The sequence below is a fragment of the Haliotis asinina genome, chromosome 16 (assembly GCF_037392515.1).
Source record: "Haliotis asinina isolate JCU_RB_2024 chromosome 16, JCU_Hal_asi_v2, whole genome shotgun sequence".
NCBI lineage: Eukaryota > Metazoa > Mollusca > Gastropoda > Lepetellida > Haliotidae > Haliotis > Haliotis asinina.
In genome coordinates this window covers 45,288,209-45,304,484 of record NC_090295.1, presented here as the reverse complement: position 1 = coordinate 45,304,484, position 16,276 = coordinate 45,288,209, and the positions used below count along the sequence as shown (strand labels likewise).

The 16,276-nt window shown below is 36.8% G+C and overlaps 1 protein-coding gene across 2 annotated transcripts in view; it reads left to right on the top strand.

The window, feature by feature from the left end:
- LOC137268379 (arf-GAP with coiled-coil, ANK repeat and PH domain-containing protein 2-like) overlaps positions 1–16,158 on the top strand; it is a 109,141-nt gene extending 92,983 nt beyond the window's left edge. For both annotated transcript variants that reach the window (XM_067802945.1, XM_067802944.1), the window contains 9 exons: positions 235–399; positions 1,875–2,086; positions 3,771–3,884; positions 5,535–5,785; positions 6,216–6,325; positions 6,637–6,697; positions 7,226–7,275; positions 7,674–7,732; positions 8,080–16,158. In XM_067802945.1, coding sequence (XP_067659046.1) covers positions 235–399; positions 1,875–2,086; positions 3,771–3,884; positions 5,535–5,785; positions 6,216–6,325; positions 6,637–6,697; positions 7,226–7,275; positions 7,674–7,732; positions 8,080–8,165 — 1,108 coding nt within the window. In that variant the 3' untranslated portion in view covers positions 8,166–16,158. The remainder of the gene's footprint in view (positions 1–234; positions 400–1,874; positions 2,087–3,770; positions 3,885–5,534; positions 5,786–6,215; positions 6,326–6,636; positions 6,698–7,225; positions 7,276–7,673; positions 7,733–8,079) is intronic.
- Positions 16,159–16,276: the final 118 nt, after the last annotated feature.

Here is a 16,276-nt window from a genome sequence, read left to right as displayed (position 1 = left end):
AAGTTATGTCTAGATCACCTCTGCCAAGGCCTGGCATAAAGACTTGTTCTGGTCTCATGTTTAAAAATTGTTTGATAATATATTGATTTACAAATAGAATAAGTTTATTTCTAGAACTAAATATCAGTCGAGGAACCTTGCCACTTATTGTTATATTGCCACTCACTCACTCACCCACCCACCCACCCACCCACTCACTCACTCACTCACTCACTCACTCACTCACTCTTGCAGGAGTTTCGGGGTACATCTGTCCAAAGTTCGGTCCATCACCCTGGATGCTTGGGAACCGGAACTCATCAAAGTCATGGTTGAGGTTGGCAACGAGGCCATAAATCGAGTATTTGAGGCTAAGGTGGACGAGTCTGTGGCTAAACGAGCAACACCTGAATCAAACAGGTAAGAATAGATCTGTAACCTGGACATTGACTCTACATGACACACTAGCTTTATCAGTATTTTAGGATGGGTTAAATTATACCTGGATGCACATAGAGAAGTCATTTACCATTTAGTCTTGAGCCCAGTTTAAGGTCGGGTAGGATAGGCCTTCAGCAACCCATGCTTGCCATAAAAGGCGACTATGCCTTGTAAGAGGCAACTAACGGGATTGGGTGGTCAGACTCGCTGACTTTGTCACCATATGTCATCGTTTCCCAATTGCGCAAATCAGTGCTCATGTTGTTGATCACTGGATTGTCTGGTCCAGGTTTGATTATTTATAGACTGCCGACATACAGCAGGAATAAAACATAAAACTAAACTCACTCACTCACTTTATGCAGAACTCTGGTAGGTTCTAGCCAGGCTGCACGGTAAGTTTGTTGTATTGGTGTGTTGATAGCTTGACATTATCAATTCCTGGTGTCTAATAGTGGTGTTCCGATGATTAAATGTATTTGAAAGTTGATCAAAACAAGACTTAAGAATAATTATTGATGGTAAACAAATTCAGTTTGATTAATCAGAATTTTGCTGTTTTAGTATAACACAATTGAATGAAGTAGACAAACCCTTAAATTTGACGAATATCCACAAACAAACATTAGCTCAACAACAGAAAGCTATGTGCACTATATTCATTGTTTCATATTCATCAGTGTATTATTATAATGTTACATTTATTGAATGTTTAGTTATTGAAAGATCTAAAATAGAACAAAAGCAGGAGAAAACCACTTAAAATTGGTGATTACATTAAAAATGCGTATATTTCAAGTATAGTTGATATTTGTTCACCACTAGTCCTTCGATAATTGATTGTGGATTTGGTGTCCTGACAGTAGTATCTGATATGTTGAGCAAACATACCATGATGCTGTATTTAAGAACTGACCTTGTGGAAGTTTAAATACTTGAACCAATCCCTTCTAGGTATAATGGTTGTTTGTTAAAATTTGAACTCCCAAAATTACAAACCAGATTGAAGTTAATTAAAGTAAATAATAACAGTTAGCAATTGTGATTTCACAATCTGCTTATTTATCCTTAACTGTTGACAAGAGTACAAAATCAATGACATCATACAGTGTAAGGCAGCTCAAGCCCTGCCCAAGTTACTGAGAAGTGAAAGTTGACACTAGTCATCTTTCGGCATGTGCAAAGAGGGATGTAATTCCAAATTTGTCACTTATGCAACTTATTGACTGTGGCAAACTCGAAACTGAAAACATGGCTGTCCCCTTTGCGATAAGCGTTCGTGTGGCATTGCCGCAAGTATTGTCAGTAATTAATGTAGGACTAAGGAGAGAAAAGAACAAATAGACCATAAGAATTGAAATGACAGCAAAACCTTGTAAGGAACTTTCCTTATTCTTCATCTCCTACAGTTACATACATACAAATGTTTTACAATCTTTACAAACTTCACCCAGAGCAATCCGAGAAGCGTGGATCCGAGCAAAGTATGTCCAGAAGGCGTTTGTGAACCGTCTCCCTGACACCAAGACGACAGCCGGGAACAAGATCCGGAGCTGGAGTGTACGGAAAAAGACACGGAAATCTCCAGCCAGGTCTGCAACGAAGGAGGATTCCAAGGAAGATTCCGTGTCAGATTCTGAGGATGTCACAAGTGGACTTATGGAAGGTAGGAAACCTTTTGGAGAGTTTGTTTCTAGTTTTTGCAAAATTTTCTAGCTTACTATCCTTTTGGCTAGTTTTGCTTATTTTAGCATATGCTTCAAGTCAAATATTGAGATGATTTTCTTACGTTCACATTTATCTACATGAGAATCTGGAATAAATAAATAAATAGTACAAAGTACTATTTTAATCTGAATATCTGGAGTAATAATTTCAGAGCATGCCGTGTGCTAGGGATCGAAGAGTTGTCCCCCTTGGTGATGACTCCACATGTATGTTTGTTTCATAAATGTATTACATCTTACACTTTTGCTTTACTGTTTATGTTGTAAATACATTTTGGCATGATTGACAGTAATTAATCTAATTTCTATTTCCATGATGGTAATTTGCTGTGAAAGGATATTTTGTTATCTTTACAGCTGCATGCATATGTTCACAGTCTCTGCGTTTATGAATTTACTAACAATCTCCCTTATCAGTTGTGCATGTAATGTGACAACTCTTTATTTCAGGTGTAGGCACAGTGTGTTCATTTAATGTGAAACTTCAGGCATAAATGATGTATAAACATGTAGTTCATATTATGTAAATTGTAAAATTAATAATTTTGTATGAACATTGTTATTATCTTTAGACAAATAGCCAAGTGGTACATGTACATTTTATTGCACACTGAATCATGTATTTATCAACGAATGACCCTGCACAGGTAGCATCTGTAGGATTGGTCCCTGCACACGCACAAACTTGTGCACATCTTTGATTTGATCTGTGCAAACTGTTCTCGCTCTCATAAATGACACTAGTCCGAAGACAGAGTCTAAACAACAAATCACTGAAGAAACAACACACCCTCTTCAAACAACTTCTGTTCCACAAAAATATTAAAAAATTGGATGAATGCACTCAGAGTGTCACACACACAAAGTCCTCAACCATAACCCTCAACAAAACGTCCTTGTCACCGATGGATACCTAATGAGCTCTACAAAATGATGGGATTCACGCCAAAGCCTATGGATTCACCTCAACTCACAGGAACTTATTAACCCCCCAATAACAAAACTCCACTCAGCATGGTAAGGTGATGAAAAATGACATACACACAAAGTCACAGCAAAGTCATTGACACAGACTGATCAACTCCCCACTTCCCAAAATACCTTCACAACAGATATTTACAACAAAACCCTATTAGGTACACCCTTTAAAAATTTCTGGTAAAGATGTTCAGCCAAGTAACATCAGATGAGTCCATAGTCCATATGATAACACCTGTATCTACATGTACTTAACATTATTGCAAGAACCAAGTCTGACCTGGTAGAATCAGACTTGACTGCTGCAAGGTCTCAGAAAATATAACTGGTAAACATGTTCCTGCTTTGACACACAGAAATATGTTTTAGATATGAAAGTAGCTACCTGATAGTTGTGTACAATACCAAAAACGTTTCTTATGAAATCTTCGAAATGCTGGACACGCACACACTAGTCACTAGTCACTAGCCACTAGCCACTAGTCATTTGAAGCTTCCCTTCAAATAGGAAATTACAAAGTATATTCCCAGGAATGTGATAAGTTTCTGTAACGCACTCACTGCTGTGTCTGTCCGACTCCGGACAGATCAGATCTCGCCACCCCCTCACTCACTAACCTGCTGCTTCCCCCATTCCATTTTCAGCGGTACTGTCGGTGTCCAACACAAATAAGGACACAGACAGTGGGAACGGCGCCAGCTCCTCCGATGTTATTGTGTTTGGCACCGACATCCAAACATCGACAGAGTTCAATAAGAGTAAGCAGAGAAGAGGGGATGTGATATTTGCATGGGAGATAATCAATCAACAGTATTATCATGTAACTGGGATTAATTGTCAGTAATGATTTAGTGGAAACGTTTTATTTAATACAAGGCATTTTTCTGAATCTGTCATATAGGTGACATGTATATGCATAGTCTAACTGGTAATAGTGAAATCTTGAAAATATTTGTTGCCTCTATAGATATTAACACTTTGCTAGTAGTATTAAAAGATGGAATTAAAGATATTAGTTTCTTCATATTCAACATTAGGTTTGGGTCCTGCTTGTAAGATCTGCAAAACATCTTTCAGCTACTGCTCTTTGTGTGTGGCTTGGTATCCGTAACTTCAAAACTGGTACGGTTTCTATGTAGTTTAATTAAAGAAATCTTAGACTAACAACTAGTCTCTGAAATGAACATATTGTAATGAAAAAAGTTCATTGTGAAAGAAAATGAAATGAAAAAGGGCCCAGTGACTTTCTTCATTTTCAGACGCTGTGGAAATCTAGACTTACCACATTTTCTAGACTTGTGTGCGCTTTCTTGGTTATATTTGCTTCAGGGTCTGTTTGAGAGACTGAGGAAATCTTGATATTTAAATTCTTGCCATTTCCTGTATTATTAATCATCATGAAATGTACTGGTTGGATGAAGATGAAAATTATGTGTCGACCCAGGCTGTGAAAGTAATTATTCTCCCATCACTAATCATGCATGTTATTGTGAGGATGAATGTGAGAATGGCATGGAATGACATAATACCCTTGGCAAAACATATACTCAATGCATGGGCAGTCACACATACTCCAGCTATACACAGGTACAGTGCTATCATTATGATAGAATGAGCAAGTTATTATTAACTAAGCCTGGGCTGTAAGTTACTAATGTGTCATGATTTTTTGTCCTTTAACCTGTATGAATGATAGGAATATTAGTACTGTTCTATGTTAAAATGTTCATGCATGTATGCCTGTTAGTGTGGGTTGTTAAGAGTTGCTGGATGGGTTATGACATCTTTATGTTATATTTGTATTGATTTGCTGCTGAGGTCTGTGAACAGTTGTCATGGGAATTTATCAGACCAGGATCAGTTCACAGAATCTCAGACCGGTGAAGATCCAGGGTAGAATAGATTTTCAGCACCCCATGCTTGCCACAAAAGGTGACTCTGCTTGTTGACTAGGCAATTGGGTGTTCAGGCTCATTGACTTGGTTGTCACGTGATCGGTTCCCACTTGCCCAGATCAATGCTTATGCTGTTGATCACTGGATTGTCAGGTCCAGACTTGATTATTTATAGACCACCTCCATGTAGCAGGAATATTGCTGAGTGTGAGTGAGAATATTGCTTAGATTCTTACTGATCATGATTCATGGCTGCCATTGTCACCAAACTCTCTAATAGATCAGAGATCTGTCACTTTGGGTTTTCCTCCTGAAGTAGGGAGACAAGTGTGATATAAATGAAAATCACTCACTGTTTCCCTGATTTTGGTGAAATAATGTTGTGGTCAGCCTTACCCCTCCTCCCTCACTCATACCATGACATGGCAGAAGTATTGTCCCACTAAACCCACTGATTCCAATATAGCTGACCTGACTCCACCAGGAACTAGTATTGGTGCAATTTCCTTACAGTTTCATTCAGCACTGAGCTGGGTTTGGAAAGTTCTGAGGAGTCTGCAACAGAAGCTGATGAGGTTGAAGACCGCCGGTCCACAACGTCCTGGGAGGACATGAGCAGGCTGGACCCAAACCTGCTGCTATACAAAGCTGCTGAGGCTCGGAATCTTCCTGTCATGGCAGAGGCACTTGCACATGGCGCAGACATTAACTGGGTCAACAAGGATGATGAGATGAAGACTCCCATATTCAAGGCAGTGGAGACGGTAGGAGACACTCTGTAGTGTTTGTACAGTAACAGTGTTTGAAAATAAGGAGTCAGATCAAATCAAGATGATTACTCATTGTCATCATAATCATTATCAACATAATATTAATATAAAATCAATTATTATTATAAGATCATAAGTAAAAATGTAACATCCCAGCCGTAAATTTCCAAATACAGGCATTAAAAAATCTCATCACCCGATGCCCATGACAAGTTTGTTTTCATTTTGGGCAATCAAATATTGGTATCTTACTTGACTGTGGGCTACTAGATAATTTCCGCTTACAATGTGCCGACTTACATTTTTGTGCTTGTTTTAATATTGCAATGAGAGGTTCAGAGACCTGTGGTATAATTCTGTATGCTGTACTGTATAATGAGAGTCAGCAACCCAGGCTGTTACGACTGTTATATCCGTGTTTCAGGGATCTCTGGCTGCCTGTGAGTTCTTACTGCTGAACGGTGCCAAGCTGGACAGGAAGGACAGCCAGGGTCAGACACCGCTACACCTCGCCACGGTGCACGGACACACAGGGTCAGTTCAATACAGGGGCAGGCTTACAACTGACATTTAAACAACTTTAAAGAAACTTAAAATATTATGAGGCTTAGCCACTTGTCAGTTTGAGCAACTTTCATTCAAGTTATTCAAATCGAAATTGTTGGTCTTCAAACTCAGTTTGATGGTTTCATGGTGTTAGGCCACCAAAATATAATGCAGTAGGTTTACATGGACAGCACACCCATGGTGTAACATACTATACTGACATGGAACTAGCCAGTCTTTGTTCTGTCCCTTTAATGCTGAGTGCCAGGCAATCTGATTGTTCTTATTTTCTGTTTCAGACAAGTGTGTCAGTTTTTAAAGCGAGGAGCCAATCAGAAAGCACAAGACAACAATGGCAAGGTAGAGAGTCCTGGCCAATCAGAATTCTTTTTACACAAAATATTATGTTGACTGGTCGTCATTCTGTAAGTCTGTAAATTACACGTGTCATTGTCATGAGACATTTTGTTTTTGCAACTAGGAGATGCCTCTCTTCACTTTATTAAAAGAATAGAAACAAGGAATGATAACAGTACTTCTCTCCTTGACATGGCGAATTATGCTGTATCAGTGTATCAAAACTAACCTGACAATCATCTGTCTGTTGAAGGTTTAGTGTATCCCTGTCACTGGAGCCCTGTGAATACAGTTCTGTTGTCAGACAGTTTTTAGTGTGTCATAAACAAACTTGGTTCCATTGTATAAAATGATGGTGAGGCTAAGGAGGGTGATACGATATCTTATCAAAGACTTGCACAACTGTTGTATCACTATGGCTGTTTTGTGCAAAGGCATACAGAGTTACACCATTGTCGAACAGTGCTGGAACCCCCTTCAGTTTACCATGGCTGTATATGCGACTACATGTAGCCTTGATTATATTTTCAGGACCCGCTGTCTATAGCCATTGCCAATGCAAATGCTGATATCGTAACACTGTGAGTATACTGAATGTAGGATTTTGTATCCGAATCTGTGGGAACTATGAATTCATAGAAACTTAATTTGTTTTGCCACATCATGAATAATTAGTCTTGTTTGTATGTATGTTTTGACAGACTTAAGGCATTGCAATGAAAACATTCCTGGCGTGATAGGATTCAGAAGAAACCATCATACAACCTTTGTCTTTGAATGTTATTGATGTTAATGTGCTCATCATTTTCAATTTATGTGTGCTAAAATACATCAAGCACTGGCTTCATGAAAAAAACATTATTACATGATGTCATTGGATAGAAAGCACATGCTGTTTGAGCACCATGGTTGTAATTTTACTGATAGTACCATACGAGCATTGTCTCTGCCTGCATTGATAAATGTGGTTCTGTTTCAGTCTGCGTCTGGCAAAGCTGAATGAAGAGATGAAAGATGATGCCTACAGTGGGAACCCTGGTATGTCATAGACAGGAATATTCTTCTTTCATATGTACATTTCCTGGATGGCTTGCATTGTCCTGATAGTGCACTGGGTGCCGCAGTTCAAAGCAGTCTTAACATGAATGTGATCGTAACTCCCATGCCTTAGCATAGACAGACAACTGACGTAGCACTAAGGTTGCTTTGTACATCACCCAGGACTGGTACACCAGTCTTTCTGGCCGTTCATCAACCTTGTGGTATAGGAGCATGTGGTAACGCTTACTTAGGAGTCCTTGAAACATCTACACAGGCCATACCATATTTGGGATTACAGAAACAGATTTAACATTTAGCCTGTATTTTATGCTTTGGTTATTCAGGTGACGAAAGCAGCACTTTCAACGATGTCTTCCGGGATTTCACAAACATGGCATCAAACAACCCAGAGAAGTTAAAGCGGAAATAACTTTACGTCTTTCAGTAAACGTCTCATGAGGACAAGCTGTAGATCACACTACAGAATGGCTGTATAGTCATCTTCTCAATATGTTTATGTTGTTAAGTTAGAGGGATGCTGTTAAAAGAATGACCATTATTTTTGTTTGAATGTCAGTGTTCAACTGAGGAACCAATGAGTATTTATGGCTTTAGGTCATACCTATCACCAGGAAAAGAAGCAATGGATGTTTATGAAGTAGCTGGACCAACAATAGAAACGCAACTTTGATTATTTCACTCAATTTGCCTCAGTGTTTCTTCTACAGCCATGAAGGTTGTCTTTGTGTAAGAAATGCTCCATTAAGGATGTCTCCTGCTATGGTTTGGTCTTGGACCAGTGGTTGATATGCGTCATCAACATTCTATATATACTGTGTAGAGTTGCCTCCCTTGTGTTTCCATTGGGACTGAAGAAATAATCTGGTTTAGCCAATGTGCTGGATTGTAGAGCTGATTATAATGAGTGAGTGAGTGAGTTTAGTTTTACGCCGCACTCAGCAATATTCCAGCTATATGGCAGTGATGTGTAGATAATCAAGTGTGGAACAGACAATCCCGTGACCAACAGCATGAGCGTCAATCTGCACAACTGGGAACTGATGACATGTGTCAAACAAGTCAACAAGCCTGACCACCCAATCCCGTTAGTGGCCTCTCACTGGATCGATGATGAATATAAAGGCCATTGATGTGACTGGGAATTTATTCCTGTGTTGACAACTTTTGGTATTTGACAGATGCTGGTTGTGACACCTTCCAGTGTACTAATATAACTAGAAAACCATTTGAAGCAGTATTAAGACCCAACTCACTCACTCACTGATATGAAGACATGGATAAAGGATACACTAAAACTAATATTGCCAGTGTTATGTTATGACATGCCGGTTACTGTGAAAAGGGTGGAAAGGTTTCAGCTGTCATTGATTATGACATCATAACATTGTGTCATAGTGATATCATAGTGATATCATGGCACATGGGGATTTACTTCCCTGTATGCCTGTATGATTATGTGATACTCCTTGTTGCTCATGGATATCCATAGTCACAAGGAAAGTAACACACAACAAATAGTATTAGGAAAATAGAAGTGGGCATTCTTGCTGGAGCTTTTGTCAGTGACAGTCAATACTTTTGGTGCTGTAAAGTATATTTTCATGTATTCTCTCCTCCCTTAACAATGCATAAATTACAAACATACGTTTTGTTGTCCAAGCAGTGATTCAATGATGTCTCAGTATTGATGGTCACAACCAGCTCCATCTGTAACAGGTTTGGTAACAATGTCTCTGTGTGAAACTAGTTTTGAACTCTTAAATGACTCTGTCCCTGGTCTATACCAATACGTATTGAATGTTTTGATGTCTCAGAGCTAAGCTACAAACCTGTGTATTGTATATAGAAGTTTATGCCACAGCATCATGTTGCTTTAACAGTGGTCACTGTTGTATATTGTATCCACCTGTCAAACACACACACATATATACACCAGTACTCTGTTGCATGTAGGGCCACTTTCCCAGTATGTATCACCTGGTTCATTATTAACAGGTATTTATCATGTTCTGATAACATAAAACATAACATAACAGCATCATTGTTGGATCTTCAGGTAATATATGTTGAGTAAAATTAACACATCCCATTCACCCTGAACACGTTATCTATTACTGTCCATCCTAAAATATTTGAAAATAAGTAATTTGCAGTTTTTCAGTGATAGCCTGCTTTCAGATGGACATAGTGACTGCTATGTTTACATTGCAGGGCTACAAATTACTTTAGTGAAATTGAAATAGGGACAATACCAGGAGATTTTGAATAAGAGGTTCAGGTTTAGACTCCTAATTAGTCAGTATTTGAATAGATGACAGGTCGTTATTTTACCTGACAAAGTACATGAGGTATTTGTTACATGATACATATATACACACACATATATACACAATCTTTCTGAACAACATTCTGCATGAAAAGCAATATGAAATACTCTCAAGACTGACCCATGTCAAAGGACACAAATTCATTGTACATGTAATTATGGACCTGTATTTCCTGCTTGCCTACCAAATGGTATATTCTTTTGGTTAGACATCAGCCAATGGATGGGTCTATTAAGTTAGTATCACCAAGTTTTTATGGCACAATTTAGGTTGTGAAACGTTAGTGTTTGTCTTGTGATATTTTTCATTTGAAAATTGTCCAGCTATTTTGCAATCATATTGACACCAAGTGGCTTAAAATGTCCATCAAACACCTCAAATATTATTTTCCTAATCCCGTTTTCACATGAGTGCTATTTTAGAGAAGACTTGTTTTACATTAAATTGTTCAGAAGCTTTTTTTGTGTGAGATTGTGGCATCTTTGGTCACAAAGGTTTAACTGGCAGGTGATGAGGTCTTGATTATAAGATTTGGGTCTGATGCTTGTATAATATTTTCCCTGAACAAACTTGTGTGTATTTTCTTTAGGATCACTGCTACAAAGTGATGCAGAACTATAATTGTTAGAACCTTAATCATCCAGTTTAACCCAAAAGACCAATAATACTTTTTTTGCGATATTTTTTCTTCATCCCTTCTTTCTCTGTCCTCAAGCAACTAGGCACAGTGGTTCCAGTCCCAAGGATGAAGAAACTCATAGTGGTGGATTTAAATCCCAAGTGAACCCTGAATAGAACTCTACTTTCGCACACCCATACCAGTCTTCATGGTTTTGCCTGAAGCAGGAAATGTTTCTGACTTATATGTCTTCTAATATTGAATATATACACTATAGTTGTTGAACGTTTAAGACCTTAACTCTGAGGTTTCATAGCTTGTGAAGAGCCGTAACCAGAGTCTAGAGTGTGAAAAGTACAGCTAACCAGCTTCAGGGACAGGGAGACTTATCCTGATGTCATGGTAACCTGTGACTTCACAACAGTTTGCATAGCATTGTGATTAAGTTTCATTGTAATTGCATCAAGATTTGACCAACTGCAGAAGCCAGTTTTGAATGTAACAAGTCTTTTTAGTATTATCGTTACAATATTTACTAATGATTCATCTTCTGTGAAAAATGTCTAGTTGAAGAAGAATGGTCAGAGACTTTCTTTTACACTGTCATGTTTACTCTACTAAATACAGACATGATGAAATTTGACTTTGAATCTCAGTATGGAGTATTCATGAAGACTGTGTCAAAGCAAACAGTGTATGACTCAAATCTGATTTTTATGTTCATCAAAAACATATTGTTTTTGAGATGTCATCCTAAATACATGTCTGTGTAAGTATTTTTCTATCAGTGCTTTGACTTGCCTGAAAACAGAGTTAAACTCAATCATCCTTTGTCATGTGTGTGCTTTGCTCAAATATTAGATCTATTTATTTGTCCAAAAGTTTGCATGTCCAACGATCTTGTGAAGCATCAATAATTTTGATTTTGTGATTTTCTTACTTGTCAAATTTACATGATCTCCCCCAAATGAAATGGCCTAAGTAGTATGATGATTTGTAGAAAGTTTGTGGTGTGTCTATGAAATGATGCATTAATTTCTATCAAATATTCCAACAGATATAGGATCAAATGCTTTTACATATTTGAGATTCTTGTTGCACAATGTTCCTTCAGTTTAAATCAACATTTGAATGTACCTGTTCAAAAAAGGCTTAAAACCTTTTTAAGTTGTTTTAAAATATGTAACCTTCAAAAAGTCACAAAATCATTTCTGACAAGGAAGAATCAACAAAAATATCTATTTTATACATAGAAAAAGTATTGGTCACCAAATACAGTGGTCCCATGATAAGATTCTGAAGTCCCAAAGTCAGTATTAGTTGATATCACAAAATATTATTTATTATTATTATTACCCTAGGATAGGTGCACCCATAAAGATATTTATGCCTTTTTTAAATGATAGTTGTGTATGGACGCATACCATTACTTGGTATATTTAGAATCAGTGCAAAATCTCCATTTCATATACCAAATTTTACACTCTCTAAAAACTGTCTGTGGTATGTCTCTCAAATAGCTAGTACATAGGGAGCAGTTCAAGGTGAAAGTTTGAATCCAAACATTCGTCAGTTTTAAGACATACCCCAAGTGTAGCACAAACATAGTTATATGGCAACTCAAGACTTATTTGAATTAATGCTGTTTATTTAAAAATTACAAATTCAAACAATATAGTTCTTGATTTACTTGAATATATTGAAGAGTTATTTAAGCATCTTTGTGGCCCGCCATATTTATTGAATTCGGATTCTTATCTAGCATGGATCCATTGAATGATTTACTTGCTACCTATATACAACCTTACACTATGAAATATCAGTTGTTACTACACAGTGCCTTAGCCCGTATTGCAGAATCCATCATCTGTTGTTGGTGTTTTCATGCAAGAACCTTAAACTTTGACTCTGTAAACACATTAAATTGATTATTGTATTCTTTGCAAAATTAACTGAACTTGGTTTACAACAACTAGATGTTTTGGGTTAAATTTTTCCACAACTTTGCATTAGCTAGGACAGGTGATGGCATCATTCAGGTATTCTCTGCTAAAATGCTTTCCGAATGTTTGTGTACTTTGCTTGTACATAATGTCTTTCATGTTTTCTGTTGGAGCTACATAGTTATTAATCATGTAAATAAGCTATTTTGTAAATACGATTTCAGTCTATTTTGTACATTGTGGATATTGTTTACAAATAACATGTTAAGTATTTTTGAATATTTTGGCTTGAATGTATACAATTTTCGCAAGAATGTATTGGAATATATTTGTAGATCAGAAACTGCTTGATTAGATTTTTGGACAACATATATCTTGTGTTTGTTATCAGACTGGTGTGTAAACTGTTATGCTTTGATGTAAATGTTTGGATATTTTAAGAAGTATGTTTGGTACATTCAAAAAGGATGAGAGGCAATTTTAAAAGATTTCAAGCTTGAGAACATAAAACTTTCTTGAAAGTGAAGAGATAGTTTTAGTTCTGACTTGAAAAGTGTCCCTTTTATGTCTACATGTGTTACAACATGTATGTATGCTTTTAAATACCACTGCTTGAAGCCAAGCTGAACCTTAAATATTTATCATTCACATGTATTGAATGTATTCACATATTAATACCCAAACTGTGTCACAGATGTGTGTTTGAAAACACATCTATATGGATCTGTCTCAATGCATTGTTTAGGGGTTGTGTTGAAAGCAGTTTAATAAATAGAATCACAAACGAAATGATTTGCAGTTTGCAATAAAATGTGGGGATACTGACTTTATTTTTTGTTTTGTACTTTGGATACAACCCCTCCAGCAGCCTCTGACCTTTTTGTGTATTATTTTGTAACATGTATGGAACTTCACTTTAGTCTACAACCTCAACAGTAAAAGTAGTTTGGATTGGTTAATGGCAGGGATCTACAATAAATATGGAACATTATGGCCTCGAACTATGTCAGCTTTTTTCTACACAGCCTCGAGCTGAGAGTCTAGGTCTGATTTTGAAACTTATTGCAGCAAGTGATATCTTATATCTTAATTCTTGTAGATGATTTTCAGTGCTATAGTGTATTCCATGAGCTTAGTCATGTTTCAGTTATCTCATGATCCAACCCGAGCAGTCAAGCCAAACTTTACAATCAAGTGTTGAAACCATCTTTTATTTGATAAGTTATTGTCTATTTATGGCAGTTATGTAGTCAATATATGGTACATTTTTTACCTAATTTTGCAATCAACCATATTGACACTCATATTAGTTTGATTTCCCAACCGTATTGTAAGTTCAAATATAGATGAGCTGTGTTTGCACTTTTTTTGTTTTTTTCACTGAACCAAATTTCACCATCATGTATTGAAACCTAATTTCATATATTGATAATTATGATGAAATCTGAGGATTTGCTGTAGTTATCAAAAACTGTAGATGGTGGAGGACTTATATGATTTCCCAAGGTACATCATCTTGAAAATGATGATGTTGGTTACATAAGGTTTGTGTTATGCTCTATTTAAGTAATAGTGAAACAGTTAACAAGATAACGTTGCAAATCCAAAGTGATTCAAGTAAAGAATATTAAAACACTGTGGTTGTTTAGAGGTGATGGGTGGCCTAGTTGTTGAAGCTTTCGCTTGTCATGTCACAAACCAAGGTTCGATTCCCCACAAGGATCTAATGTGTGATGCCCATTTCTAGTCTCCCTCACCATGATATTGCTTGAATATTACTAAAGGTAGCGTAAAACTACACACTCAATATGGTAGTTAATCCGTCATCTTTAGAATATCTAGATCCTGACATGGCTAATGGACTAAACTGAAGAGTCTTTTGGGCTATATCTAGAATAGGAACAATAGATGATTGGGTTAGATTTAAGATTTGAACGTTGGCATTGTATGATTTGTGTAAAGGAATTGACGGAATTGATTGAGAAGGTATTAAATATTCTATTCATGTTTTAACTGTTCTATTCTCGTATAGGGACATATGCAATTATTCATGAGAAGTTAATAATAAATGGGGCTATCAGTTACAAATAGAGGTTTCGTGTGCAGATATGTGATCTTGAATGAACAGGATAGGATATCACTTAGTCCCCCAATATTTTATCTGAAAATGAAGAACCTGCAAGTGGAAACATAAATTTTACATGGTGTTTAGTCGAAGAATTAAAATGTTAACTTTGCTTTAAGGAACATTTGTAACCAATCAGCTTTATAAACTGTAACAGGCATACATTTTAACTTAAGTTCGTCAATGGATATTGTTCTGCAGTCATTGACTGTTACGGAAATGAGTTACTATTGTGTACTATTGGTTCAGCTAAATGTTTGCAAAATGTAACGAGAGTCATTAATTTCAAGAGTCATTAAAGGAAACCATTGATTAGTTTGGAAGCATGTGCAATTTTCATTATATGTATATTTAATGTGTATTTTCTCACATTCTCCCAAATACCATGTATGGACTATCCCTTGAAATTAAATCATTCTATTCACTCCACAACTTTGAGATATAACTTTAATATGATATTACACAGTGAAGAAGAAGAAATTACAATTATGATTTATTGTAAATAGTTGTGATTCATTATTTATGTCAATTTTATGGATTTGAACATTTACAACATTTCAAACCAAACCAAGTCTCTCAGTGTTAATCTCCAACAACTTCTGATTCATATACATGTACTTGTAGACTGCTCATTATTGCATCTAGTCAACCTCATCACTAATAATGTACCCATCGACTAAATTTGTGGGCTAAATTGACCAGCTTTATTAATCCTGCAACTGGCAGACTTGCAGATGTGGCTTAACCATCATTAAGAATATGTAAAATATTGAACAATAATACAAACAATTTTCAGGAATTAACTGCAGTGTTACTGGCATAAAATGGTTTTGAGACAGTCTCCATCAGTGAAACATCAGTTACAGCAGCTATTAAACCAGCTTACACATGTTGATGCCATATCTGTATTTCACATCAAATAGCAAGAAACTGATCCTTACTGCCAGAAAATACTTGCATATTCATCCTGTAATATTTGAATTTGTTTGAACTCATAGCAGCATATAAAAAGTTTGTGCATTTACTTATGCATTCATGGAAACTAAGTTTTCCTGTAAATTGTTTAGGTAGCACACTAAAGTTTATGCTGGGATAATGTGCAAACTGGATGAGTCTCATGAGATAAGAGCTAGTTCTGAACAGTTTTGATAGTGTGTGATAGAGGAGATGGTGCTTAGTGAAGGATTACTAAGAGATGTAATTTAAGAACTGTAGCATCAGCAAGTCTGTCTGTGTCCTCTATGCACGTCAGCGTAGTCTGGCTATCATGTATTCCTACTGTGGCCTGTCTGTGTGACCTTGGTATGTGCGCTCGGTAGACTGTTGTTGTACACTTGCCAGTCGGATGTGCCAATAAAACCCCACACAGGTGGACACTGTTTCACAAATCCCTTGTTTGTTTTCTTTCTGAGTGTTTATTGGTTATTCTACTTGCTGTGTTAGTAATTTTGTCAGTCTAGTGATTGACATTAAGAGCATGTAGAATATGGTGACAGACAATCAACC